Genomic DNA, 12,810 nt, shown 5'->3' with positions numbered 1-12,810 from the left:
GAAAGTTGAGAGACTGTTTATGTCGTCATCCTTCTGGTTAAGATTCATCCAATTTTTTTTATCTACTTATTATTTCAGTATCAGCAAATAATTTTAATATCTTAAAAAATTAACTTCACTCATGCCATGATGCGGTTCCGATATAAAGCAGTCGACGAAGCTTAGGTTGCAAGAAACCGAAACATTGAAAAAGCGAAGAAAAGCGGGAATCTTTACATGCACCTGGGCAGTAAAGAAAGTCATCAGACAGTGTACGGGAGACGAGAGGAAGAGCCACCCCCATCTTTTCGCCTTTCGTGGACCTCGAATGGTGGGTTGACGAAAAGACCTCGAGTTGCTTGTTTTAAGATTCCATGGACGACCCCTTTGCCTTCCCCGTGTCATTCTTCTTCGTCGCTAAGAATGCTCACTTCGGAGCTCAAAAAGGGCTGATGATGTCCGTACAAGCTTTGCGCAATATTCGCCTCGAAAGTTCCTTGAAACCTCAGAGCGATTTTTCCCTGGTGCTTTGATGGGCAAGAAAAGGGGAGAAAGAAACAAGTAGAAGATTTTGGTACGTGGGTTCAGATGGGTTTGGGAGGGAGCACAAACAGAGCGGTGGGCGTGGAGATAGCAGAAGGTGGTTTGAGCAGGAGGAGGAGACACGGTACCAATGACCTGACTGATTTTGTCTTCTCTTGGTCTCTTCACAACATTCTCAACGAAAACCTCTACCATGACAAGGTTTCTTTCTATTCTTCCCCGATCTTTGCTTTTTCTTTTTTTTTTCTTCCTTTCTTTTTATCATGCCCTTTTGGTTTATTTTCGTGTAAGTTCAACGACAACGTCGTGTTTACCTGAGAATTTTCCAATGATTTCTGTTCGTCCCCCCTCCCTTTTTTTTTTTGTTTGTGCTTTTAGTAAGCCTGCCTTATAAGAACCTTGCGTTCAACTTAGTAGAATAGAACCCTTTATGATTCTACTTTGTTCGGCAAGCTCGTTAGGCATTTTAGGAGTATATGTTATGTTTTATGGAATTTGGTCCAAGTATTTTTTTGAAATGTCAAGGTTGGTTGGTCATATTTGACAATTGGCCGAGCTGTTTTTGTAGGTGGAGACTATACCGGATCAATTTCAGTCGGTCCAGGATTATCTCGGATCGTACGTCTACCCTTTACTGGAAGAAACCCGGGCGAGTCTGTGCTCGAGTTTGGAAAATATTTCTTTGCTGCCTTTCACTGAGGTTATTGAATGTGTGGAATGCACGGGAAGTGGGAACTCATATGCTGTTAAGGGCGGTCAGTGGAACAATGAATCCAACACTCGTGGCAAGGAAACTTACAAAACTTTGCCTGGAGATATCTTGATTCTAACTGATGCTAAGCCAGCAACTGTTCCTGACTTGGAGAGGTTCGGAAGAAGATGGGCGTTCGCATTAGTTAGGATGATTGGAGAAGACGATGAAGAGGATGAGGCAACGTCATCAACATACTTCGAAGTGGAGACATTATCGAACCTTGAAGTAAATAATTCCCGGAAGCCAATGTATGCAATTTTCCTGATAAATATAGTCACTAACAGAAGGATATGGAATGCATTGCATATGTCTCTGAACTTGGATATTTTGAAGGAAGTTCTCTGCACAGATTTGGTGGTATGACTTTCCTTTTTTGTACCTTTGGTCCATTTAGACTTAAAATTGCTATTATATTCCTCTAAGCTTCAAAGCTTCATTTTATTCCTGTCGATTTGTAAGTTTATTAGGAAAATAACATAAATGTTGCTTTAAGCCATGCTGTTTCATCAATAGATTAGGATGATCGTTTCTTTTAGTTGGTCCATTTCATGATATGGAGTTGAATGAATTAGGTCTTAAATAGGGCAAATTACTTACTTGGAGGCAACTTACTCATTGGTACTAGACCTTAAAATTTTCTATACTATATTTTTCACGGGATTTAAGTTTGTGTTGTGCAATGCTCTTTATGTCATATTAACACCGATTAAGTTTCAGAACCTTCTATCATATTTACAAGGTCTGGATTATCACAAGAAATATGTTTTCGGTTGCAGGCTGATAAAGTTTCTAATATTTGTGTTACCGAAGGTAATGGTTCTGAGAGTGAGAGCCTTGACGAGAGATTGAGCCATGATCTGAATGAATCCCAAAAAAAAGCAGTTGGGGCCTGTCTCAGTAACCTCCAATGTGAGAACAAGCCATCTGTCGACCTGATATGGGGTCCTCCTGGAACTGGGAAAACTAAAACCATCGCTACACTGCTACTTACTCTCTTGAAAAGGAAACATAGAACCATTGTTTGTGCTCCTACAAATGTTGCCATCAAGGAAGTGGCAACTCGTGTTCTGAAGCTATTAAAGGAATCAGATAGTGGTATAAGCACTGAAACGGGAAGTTTTCTCTGTTACTTTGACATGCTTATTTTTGGGAACAAGGAGCGGCTGAAAGTTGATGCCAACATTGAAGAAATATACTTGGAACATCGTGTAGAGTGCTTTTCTAAATTCACTAGTCTAAATTCCATGATAGATACTCTTGCCAACTGTGTCCGTCAATACCACATATTTTTGGAAAAGGAACACACAAAAAGAAGCAAATCAGGAAGTGATGATGATGGGAGCGGATGTGGAAGCGGTGAGCTTAAATCATTTCTTCAGTCTTTCAGGGACCGATTCAAGGCAACTGTCCAGCCCCTGCGGAGATGCCTCAGTATTTTCTGTACTCATATATCCAGAACTAATTTCCAGAATATTACATCCCTCCTTAACTTACTAGATTCTTTTGAAACTTTATTCCGTGGAGAGAATTTGGATTCGGAGATGATGGAGATAACTCTTTCACGTGGTGAAGTTAGCCTGTTTTCATTTGAGACGTCCATGGGTCCACTATATAATTTATATATGAAGATACAGGAATGCCTTTCGTTGTTGCTAACTGTTCGAGATTCTCTGAAGGATCTAAAACTTCCAACCTTTACAAGTATGGACATGATAGCCAACTTCTGTTATCAACATGCTTCCCTGATTTTTTGCACTGCTTCTAGTTCATATAAGCTGTACTCCGTGGAAATGGAGCCTCTCAATTTACTGGTAATCGATGAGGCAGCCCAGTTGAAAGAATGCGAGTCAGTAATTCCTCTGCAACTCCCTGGTGTCAAGCATCTGATTTTAGTTGGAGATGAGTGTCAGTTGCCTGCTATGGTCGAAAGCAAGGTAATGTTAAAATATCTGAAACGGAACTTTGTATTTGGTTTTGAAAGATTTGTAATCTCCTTCTCTTCATTTGAGCTTAGATGGGCTAAATTATCTATACCCAACGCCTGTTGAATTTGATATCATGTCTTTTCTTTTCACAGCTTTCTAATCAGGCTGGTTTTGGAAGGAGTCTGTTTGAACGATTGAGTTCACTTGGTTATTCAAGGCAACTTTTCAATATACAATATCGGATGCATCCATCAATAAGTCTGTTTCCGACTTCAAAATTTTATCAAAAACAAATTTTGGATGGGCCAAATGTGAAGAGCAAAAGTTACAGAAAAAGTCATTTGCCATGGCCGATGTTTGGCCCTTACTCATTCATAAATATTCCTGATGGAGAAGAACAAATCGGTGATGATGGCTGTAGCCTTAGAAACCCTGTTGAGGTGGAAGTTATCTCGAGGATAGTGAGGAATCTGTACAGAGGTATGTCGAGAATTTTATACGTATTGCTTTGAGCACATGGATTTTGCATGTATTACTTAATCATATAGGTGTAGATTATGATGCCCATTAATAGTTCTTTTCCTAAGACGTTTCTTTCGAAGTTTGCACCCTGCCAAAAATAATATCACTGTAGTGATGGTTTTATTTTCTTTGCAGCTTGGAATGGGTCAGAAGAAGATCTGACAGTAGGTGTCATATCTCCTTACACAGCTCATGTTGCTGCAGTTCTAGCTAACCTTGGAAAAAAGTATGAAAATATCAAGGGCTTTACAGTCAAGGTGAAGTCAGTGGATGGATTCCAAGGGGGTGAAGAAGACATTGTTATAATATCCACTGTAAGATCAAACTCGCGTGGGAATATTGGGTTCTTGTCCAGTAATAAGAGAACCAATGTTGCTCTTACCAGGGCCAGGTACTCTATCCTCTTAACTGTGTCAAATTACATTTTTAGGGTGATATAGCAAGTAAATCCCTGAGTTAATTTCCTATCTATAGGTATTGTCTGTGGATTCTGGGAAATGGGAAAACACTGACGAAAAGCGATTCTGTGTGGAAAGCTGTGGTTGACAATGCAAAGAGTCGTGGATGTTTCTTCAATGTTGATGATGACAAGGATTTGGCTAAAGCCATCTTAGATGTGAAGAAAGAGAATAATCAGCTTGATGATCTGCTTGACAGAAGCAGTGTACTTTTCAGAAATGCAAGGTGGAAGGTAAAAAACTTTGCTCAACAGTATTCTATGGCTACATTTATTTTTCAAAATAAGCATTGAGTTTTATAGAACTTGTGACAACATATGTTATTGTTATTCTTTGGTCTTATCAGGTTCTTTTCAGTGACAACTTCCTGAAGTCTTTCAGAAAGCTGGCATCACTCAGGACAAAGATGTCCATCATCAACCTTCTGTCAAAACTCTCCAGTGGCTGGAGACCAAAGAAGAGAAATGTGGATATAATTTGTGAACACTCATCTCATATCGTAAGACAATTCAAAGCTGATGGTTTCTATGTCATATGCACGACTGATATTGTAAAGGAACTGAGATACATCCAAATCCTGAAGATATGGGATGTATTGCCTTTAGAGGATGTGGTAAAATTGGTCAAACGTTTGGACAGCATATTCGAGACATATAGTGATGATTTTATTAGTCGTTGCAATGAGAAATGCATTGAGGGGTAAGTCTGATCTTTTCTTCTTACTTAAGATAGGTAGCACATCTCTTACTAAATTAGAAAGCATTCTTTTCCGGATAGATGACTAAAATATCTTGAATTGATCTGATCCCCCTATTTTCTTTCATTTCACATGCCTCTTCCGGTTATAGGGATCTGCAAGTTCCGAAGACCTGGGCATGTACTTTCGATTTTGTCCGCTATCGAAGTCCTAGTGAAGGTCAATTTGGGAGTAGTTCTGATGCTGATGCTTCAGATCGTAGGTTGTATGTGGAGAATGTGAAAGTGAGCGAGAGTTTGCTTCTGATGAAATTCTACCCCTTATCATCAGATATTGTCAGAAATTTGCTCGATGACAGTGATGGTAATGAAGCAAGTCTTCCGTTTGAAGTAACAGAGCAAGAACAAGAGATAATTCTTTTCCCCAGAAGCACTTTTATACTTGGGCGATCTGGAACCGGTAAAACTACAGTCCTGACAATGAAGTTGTTTAGAAATGAGAAACTGCACGATGAAGCAACCAAGGGATTTCAGGAAATCCAAAGTGGTATTAGCCACAGCAAAGATGCCTCCCTTGAAATCAATGTTGAGGAAATCGGTGAAGGAGCAGAGGATGGTGTATTGCGCCAGCTTTTTGTGACTGTCAGTGCAAAATTATGTTTTGCGGTCAAACAGCACGTATCTCAACTTAGAAGGTACATAAAATGTCATGGGAAGATGTTTGAACAATAGAATAAATATTCTGCAATTTTTACAATGAACAAACGTATGCAAGGGTTAATGGATTGTCATATTTTTTTTATTTTTATGAATTAGTCGGGAGAAGAAGATAACCCCTTTGGCATGCTACTATTTTCCTCCTAGCGGAGAAGCACTACCAAGATACTTCATTTTATAGAGTTCGATAGGAAATATAGCATGTGGCAAGAGCGCATGGGTCAAATCAGCACTTTGCCATGGTCGGGTGCTACCACTTGGATATAGCAGCTAGAAAATAGATTTAATCATTGCATGTTAGAGATTGACATCTTCTGCTTGCTGAAACTAAACATTAGTTTGTGCAGCAATATTCCTTATTTTGGTCTTCGTGCCACTTATTTAGTTTGCAATACCATTTTATTGGAAACTTTCACATTAAATTTTGTGATTGTAGCATTGTACATATAAAAAGAAAACCGTCTTTTTAGAACTTGTGCAATTATAACCAGAATCGAGAAAGGACCATGCGTTCTACAAATCTTGCTGCGGGGGAAAATTTTTATTGCCAGGGGATGTAAACACTATCCGTGTCTCATAGTATATCATTACAACCTCGGTGCATCAGCGTATTCTAATTTCCTTTTTGCTGTTAGTTACCTAAAAGTAGAAATTATGAGATTGCATGTGTAGTGGAGGTATTCCCATAAGTTTGTTAAAACTATATATTTCCATATCTTATTGCTGGCTTCATTAATCCTGCAGCTCCAGCATTGGTGCAAAACAAAGAGTTAAAAGCTCTTCAGTTGATGAGATTGTTGATGATGCAGCATTATTCAAGGATATCCCGGATTCATTTTTAGACATATCTCCCAACTCTTATCCCCTTGTTATAACTTTTCGTAAGCTTCTGATGATGCTAGACGGAACTGTGGGGGTTTCATTCTTTGAAAGGTTCCCTGATCTAAGGGATCTTTGTTGTGGCCAATCCTTCAATTCTAGACCAGTGGCCTTACAAAGTCTTCTAAGAGCTAAGGAGGTTACTTACGAAAAGTTTTGTGCTGTTTACTGGCCTCACTTCAATGACAAGATAAGGAGGAGGCTTGATCCTTCCAGAGTCTTCACTGAAATAATGTCCCACATAAAGGGTGGTCTTCCACCAGCGGATGGTTGTGAAGGCAAACTTGACAGACCAGCTTATGTTTCTCTTTCGGAGGGTCGTGTCTCCACTCTGAGTATTCAGAGAAGAGAAGAAATTTATGATGCTTTCGAGGATTATGAAAAGATGAAAATGAAAAATGGTGAATTTGATTTGGCTGATCTTGTCAATGATCTTCATTGCCGTCTTTTTCATGGGCAGTTTGCTGGTAACGTGGTGGATTTTGTATATATTGATGAAGTGCAGGATCTCACCATGAGGCAAATTTCACTGTTCAAGTATATCTGTAGAAACGTTGATGGGGGCTTTGTGTTTTCTGGTGACACTGCACAAACTATTGCAAGGGGAATAGACTTCAGGTTTGAAGACATAAGGTCCCTTTTCTACAAGGAGTTCTTGATGGATTCAATGGATGGACCTGATATCAGAATGGAAAAGGGATGTCTTTCCAAAATTTTCCATTTGAGCCAAAACTTCCGCACTCATGCTGGTATACTCAAACTGGCGCAGAGTGTTGTTGATCTTCTTTACCATTTTTTCCCCTTATCTGTTGATGCTTTAAGCCCTGAAACTAGCTTTATATGTGGGGAAGCCCCAATTTTACTTGAATCAGAGAATGACGAAAGTGCCATACTATCAATATTTGGCAACTGTGATTTTAGTGGTAATTTTGTTGGCTTTGGAGCAGAGCAGGTTATTTTGGTTCGAGATGATCACTCTAGAAATGAAATTTCAAACCTCGTGAGAGGGCAAGCGCTAGTTCTGACGATAGTGGAGTGCAAGGGGTTGGAATTTCAGGTAGGTGTGGGTCAGGTTGGATTGTTTGCCATGGGATATTAGTAGTAGCAGCATAGAGATTTCATGACCAATTTGCTGCAAGCTGTTACTCTGTAAAAAGCTTGGATTGGCATTTTCATTCTACTATACGCTTTTTTGTACGTAGACAATGGCATCTAGATACTCATAACGTAGAATTTGTTTGGGCTCATGTCAACATCATCCTCTAGGTTAATGGACAATATCAACAATCTTGCGACTTTACAGCTGTTCTTGATAGGCTGGTGTGTTGAAATGAGTGCAGATTTTTTTTGCTAAATTTTTTAGAATTGTTCATGTATTCATGAAACTTGAAATCTGTCATTTTGGTCATAAATCAGATGTTCTGACCTGAAACTTTTTGCCATGACGTTTTGTAGGATGTCTTATTGTACAACTTCTTTGGCACATCACCTCTAAAAAGTCAGTGGAGGGTGATTTATGGATACATGAAGGAGCAAGCTTTGCTCGATCACAGCTCTCAATGGTCTTCCCCAAGTTTTGATGACACGAAACACAATATATTATGCTCTGAATTGAAACAATTGTATGTCTCAATTACTCGGACAAGGCAAAGATTGTGGATTTGTGAGAATGCCTCGGAGTTCTCGAAGCCAATGTTGGACTACTGGAAGAAGAAGTGCCTCATTCAAGTTAGGTTGGTAGATCATGCCCTTGCAGAAGCAATGCAGGTCAGGAGCACGCCAGAGGAGTGGAAGTCACAAGGTTTTAAGGTTCGCTGTTTTTCTCTTTTTCCTGTATTAGTGGTTTCCTCTTCACGGAATTGTTGTTTTTGCCTCATTTGGAGTCAACATGATCTGTGAATGCTAGGGATTTTGGAATGACCATAGTGACTGCAAAAGTATGGCTGATCCTGAAAGGAAAAAAAAGTGTGTAGAATGTGGACGTTCTATGGTACAAATATGGTGATCGATTTGCCAGCTTTTTTGGTTTTTTAATAGTTTGGTTAATACTTCATTTAGACATACAATGGATAAACAACATGATAGGAATATTTCTATGATCTTTTTCCTCATTTGAGGTTATCAGGTCAATGACAGTGCATTGTTTTGGTGTAAGCACTGATTTTTCCTTATGAGGGAGGACTATGTTTTCTTCTTTTCTTCTTTTCACCTCTTCTGAAGAAGCTATTGATCTCTCTTTTTTTTAAACTTTGCAAGCTCTTACGTGAGGGTAACTACCCAATGGCAATAATGTGCTTTGAACGAGCAAGGTACACATACGGGGAGAAATTAGCTAAGGCCTCTGCTTTCAAAGCAGATGCAGATCTCAAGCATGTTTCAAATCCACAAGAGGCTTCTGACCTTCGAAGGCAGGCTGCTGAGATCTATGAAACAATTGGAATGGCCGACTCTGCCGCGGAGTGTTTCTACATGTTGAAGGAATATGAGATGGCAGGTATCATTTTTCTTTTCATTTCTTTCAAAATGATAAGGTGGAGATATGCTGCATCTTTACTTTTCTTCTTGTAGTAGCTATGTCAAAGCTGCCTAAGAAAGAGGAAATTTGACTTCGCATTCTTCTGTATGTAGTTTTCCACATGCATGGTACGCCCTTGTTTACCAGTTTAATTGATTTTCCTCTTTCAATAATTTAAAAAAAAAAAAGTAGTTTGATCTCACTTGTTAATTTCCAAATGCTTTTGGTGAATTTTGAGCAAGTGCTACTAATGTTGACTTCATGATCGATGTCTTGGCTTGAAAGTTGATTATTTTCTATATGATAACCTGTCTCTGCACTCTCAGCAGTTTGGAAAAATTCGAGCTGCTAAGTTCTTAACACTGATCAGACCTATATGTTTAAAAAAAGCTGTGGCTGTCAGTTGCAATGCTCCATGTGGACTATTGTTTGTCAAAAACTTCTTGGTATTGTAGCCACCTACGGATGTTGATCCTGTTTCATCTTTTGACATTGGAGAATATAGTTGAGCTGTACAGAGTTGAGCTGTACAAAAGCACGTCTGGCAGCTTCCAAATGTCCCTTTGCTATGTTTTATCTTCTGAACATCAGCACTCTATAAATGAGACTGACATCAAATTTGGTTATGCTTCAACAGGTAGAATATACATGGATAAATGTGGAGAATCTGCTTTGGAGAAAGCTGGAGAGTGTTTCTCTCTCGCACGGTGCTACAGTCTTGCAGCAGAGGCATATGCAAGGGCAAATATTTTCTCAAAGTGCTTGTCCATTTGTGCTGAAGGAAAACTCTTTGAAATTGGTCTGCGATACATTGAGGATTGGAAAAGGCAGGGAACTGAGAAGAAAAGTAAAGAAATAGAGAAATTGGAACAGGACTTTTTAGAGAGTTGTACCCTACATTTCTACCACCTCAAAGACTACAGGGCCATGATGAAGTATGTGAAGGCTTTTCATTGCATTGATTCAATGAGAAACTTGCTCAAGAGGCTTGGATGCCTCGATGAACTTATAAGTCTGGAGGAAGAGTTTGGTAACTTTTTGGAGGCGGCGAAGATTGTGAGGATGAAAGGTGACATCCTTCGTGAGGTTGATCTACTTGGGAAGAGCGGAAAAAACAGAGAAGCGTCGATGAATATCCTGTGGTACATATTATTCTATTCCCTTTGGGCTCCTGGAAGCAAAGGGTGGCCCTTGAAGCAGTTTGCACAGGAGGAGGAGCTGGTGGCAAAAGCCAAACTTCTTGCAAAGCCCGAGCCTATTGCCTTCTATGAATATGTTTCTGTAGAATCAAGCATTTTGTTAAATAAACAGAACAGTTTGGCTCAAATGAAAGAACATTTGAGTGCTTCCAGTAGAAATGGAAGTGTCAGAGGTGAAATACTGTGCGCTCGAAATATTCTGGACTTCCATCTTCGTCAAAATATCTCAAATTTTTGTTGGGAATATGATTGGCTTGTCGACCCAGTGAATTATTCTGAGCAACTGAGCTTGGAGAATCAGATTTCCGTTGACTCATTGGTCTGCTTTTGGAATCTTTGGAGAGAGAAAATTGTAAGAATTATAGAGAGTGTAGGATGTGTGGAGATGCCGGTGGGAAAGGAAAATACGTCATGTTGGGAGTTCTGTTTGAATTACTTTGGTGTTCTGGAGCAATGGAACAACGTGCAAAGAACTTATCACCTTTTAAACCCAGATGCTGATTGGGTCAGAAACATAGAAAAAAGATCTCTTCAGAAAAAAGGACAATTGGTTGCTTTGGATCTTAGACAATTGGTCTCTGCAGCTCAAAAGTATTGGTATTGTGAGCTTACTTCTGTTGGTATGAAGCTCCTGCACAAATTAAATGCTCTGTATCAATTTTTGGCGAAGAGTTCTCGGTCGAACTTCTGGCAAAGCAGATGTCTTGCTATCTTACATGAGGTTGCCAAGTTCCTTCGAGAACTTTGTCCGAATCACTCGTTCCAGGATGGTAAGGCACTGGATAGTTTCATTGAAACATCCAGTGGGAGGTACTTTGGTTGCATATTTCCACTTGACTGGAGAATATCATCATCAGAGAATATGGTATCTCTGAGAGGAAGTGAGGCTTCTCGTAATTTACTGAGAGAAACAATGAAAATGATAATTTCGAAGAAGCATTTTTCACATGGGAAGATGGGTGAGCTTGCGACTTTGGTTCTTGGGTCTGGAATGCTCGACGATGATTTGTACGGAAAAATAGCAAAATCATTTAAAGGAAATACGCCATGGGAGGAATTCATGGAATGCATTTGTCGGGATGTACCATCAGACCTTCCTCAGGCGAGTGATGGACCTATGGAAATCTCTTTGGCTTGGAAGCTTTATCGAGCTTTGGCAGATGCTTACAATGCCAATTGGAGGACTGAAAGAGACTACATCACACCAATTTGTTTTTTGTATCTCTTGGAACGACTTGTGATTTTGTTAGCTTGCTCCAAAGGGCAGTTTTATACAACGAAATCTTCTCTAGTTGAATGGCTCATCTGCCATGAAGGTTTAGCAAAGCCTAGCTTCAGTTTCAACCTGGGAAATTGCTTGGAGCCCATCATTCAGTTTGTTACAAGCACTGTTGCAGACCTTCTTAACAATAAAAATGATACCGGACAATGGATAAAAAATTCGAACCTAAATGTGAGGGAGTATTACCCGTTGTTGGTCTTGAAGTTGGTTCTTTTGGTTTGTTTGCTTCACCTGAATTTTGGCATCAGTCCATATTTTCTGTTCGATTTGCTCAGTAAGAGTTGGATTTCTGAGCAAATACCTCCAGAATTTCGTCATATTCTTTCACGTTGCCGGAGGCCAAACTTGCAGAAAATTTCTGTGGGTGTTCTTGCTGAAGCGTTCGAAAAAGTTGATCCCCTTGTAATTACCAATTCTGCTTCAGATTGTTCAAAATGTCCACATGCCATCATTTTAGATGTGAAGTTGCATAAATGCAAAGAAGAGATTATGAAAGTTCTATTCCCCAAAGATGGAAGTGCTGAGAGCTCTTGCAAGTTGCAGGATCTGACTGAATTTTCCCAGGATTCCTCATCTTCCAACAGTGCAGTACCAGTTGTGCATTTGGATGGTGCAAATGCGTCATCATTGCCGGGACAAGAAGTGGGCTTAGCAAATGAGGAAGAGAAGGGCGAAGTTGGGGAAGCTGAAAAAGCCGGTGAAGTGAAGAAGGATCAGCAGGCTTCATCATCTTCTTTCTCCCAGACTGGCAGTGTGGAAAACCGGAACAAGAACAAGGGCAATTGCAAGTCCAAAGGTAAGCAAAATAAGAAAGGAAGAGGCAAGAAGAAATGAATCCTCACTTCATTGTCGCAGATACAGTTTGAGTGAAAATTGTATGTTGTTATATTCTGCAGGTAGTCCACGTTCTTGTAGATACATGTGGAACTTTTTATTAAAATAGTTCTTAGAATGAAGAAAGACAGATCTCTTGACAGGAAGCTCATTATACATATCCTGAAGTTCTAGCAGAGAATAGTCATGAAAATCTACTATTCCTTTTTTGGCTGCAGATTATTGTTCCTTCTTTTTTACCACTCTAAACCTTTAATTTTGTCATGCCTCACGATAGCATGTGTGCAGTGAAGAATGAGAAAGAAAATGCAATTTCCTCTTCATATCTTATTTAGTTACAGACCATCTTGATAGAGAAGTTTGCCTGATTGTAGTGAAAACATGTTAATGAGATCCAGCCTAGGAGACCATATGTCCATATGGGAATGTACATCATTAACCTGTGTGTACCCTCACCAGACGAAGGACGGGACCGTCCCTCGGAAAACTCTCCTATTTACAGACGGA

The 12,810-nt window shown here is 39.6% G+C and overlaps 1 protein-coding gene across 1 annotated transcript; it reads left to right on the top strand.

Moving 5' to 3' along the window:
* Positions 1-245: 245 nt before the first annotated feature.
* Positions 246-12,484, top strand: LOC104453580. The gene is made up of 12 exons (XM_010070362.3): positions 246-723; positions 1,091-1,633; positions 2,053-3,210; positions 3,354-3,681; positions 3,859-4,114; positions 4,198-4,414; positions 4,528-4,880; positions 5,030-5,572; positions 6,339-7,530; positions 7,929-8,282; positions 8,730-8,967; positions 9,626-12,484. Exons 1-12 carry the CDS (start codon positions 568-570, stop codon positions 12,301-12,303), a joined length of 8,016 nt encoding a protein of 2,671 aa, XP_010068664.3. The 5' UTR covers positions 246-567; the 3' UTR covers positions 12,304-12,484.
* The last annotated feature ends 326 nt before the right edge of the window (positions 12,485-12,810 follow it).

Source organism: Eucalyptus grandis, chromosome 7, assembly GCF_016545825.1.
Source record: "Eucalyptus grandis isolate ANBG69807.140 chromosome 7, ASM1654582v1, whole genome shotgun sequence".
Taxonomy (NCBI): Eukaryota; Viridiplantae; Streptophyta; class Magnoliopsida; order Myrtales; family Myrtaceae; genus Eucalyptus; species Eucalyptus grandis.
The sequence above is the reverse complement of the archived record's forward strand: the minus strand, read 5'-3'. Positions and strand labels throughout refer to the sequence as shown.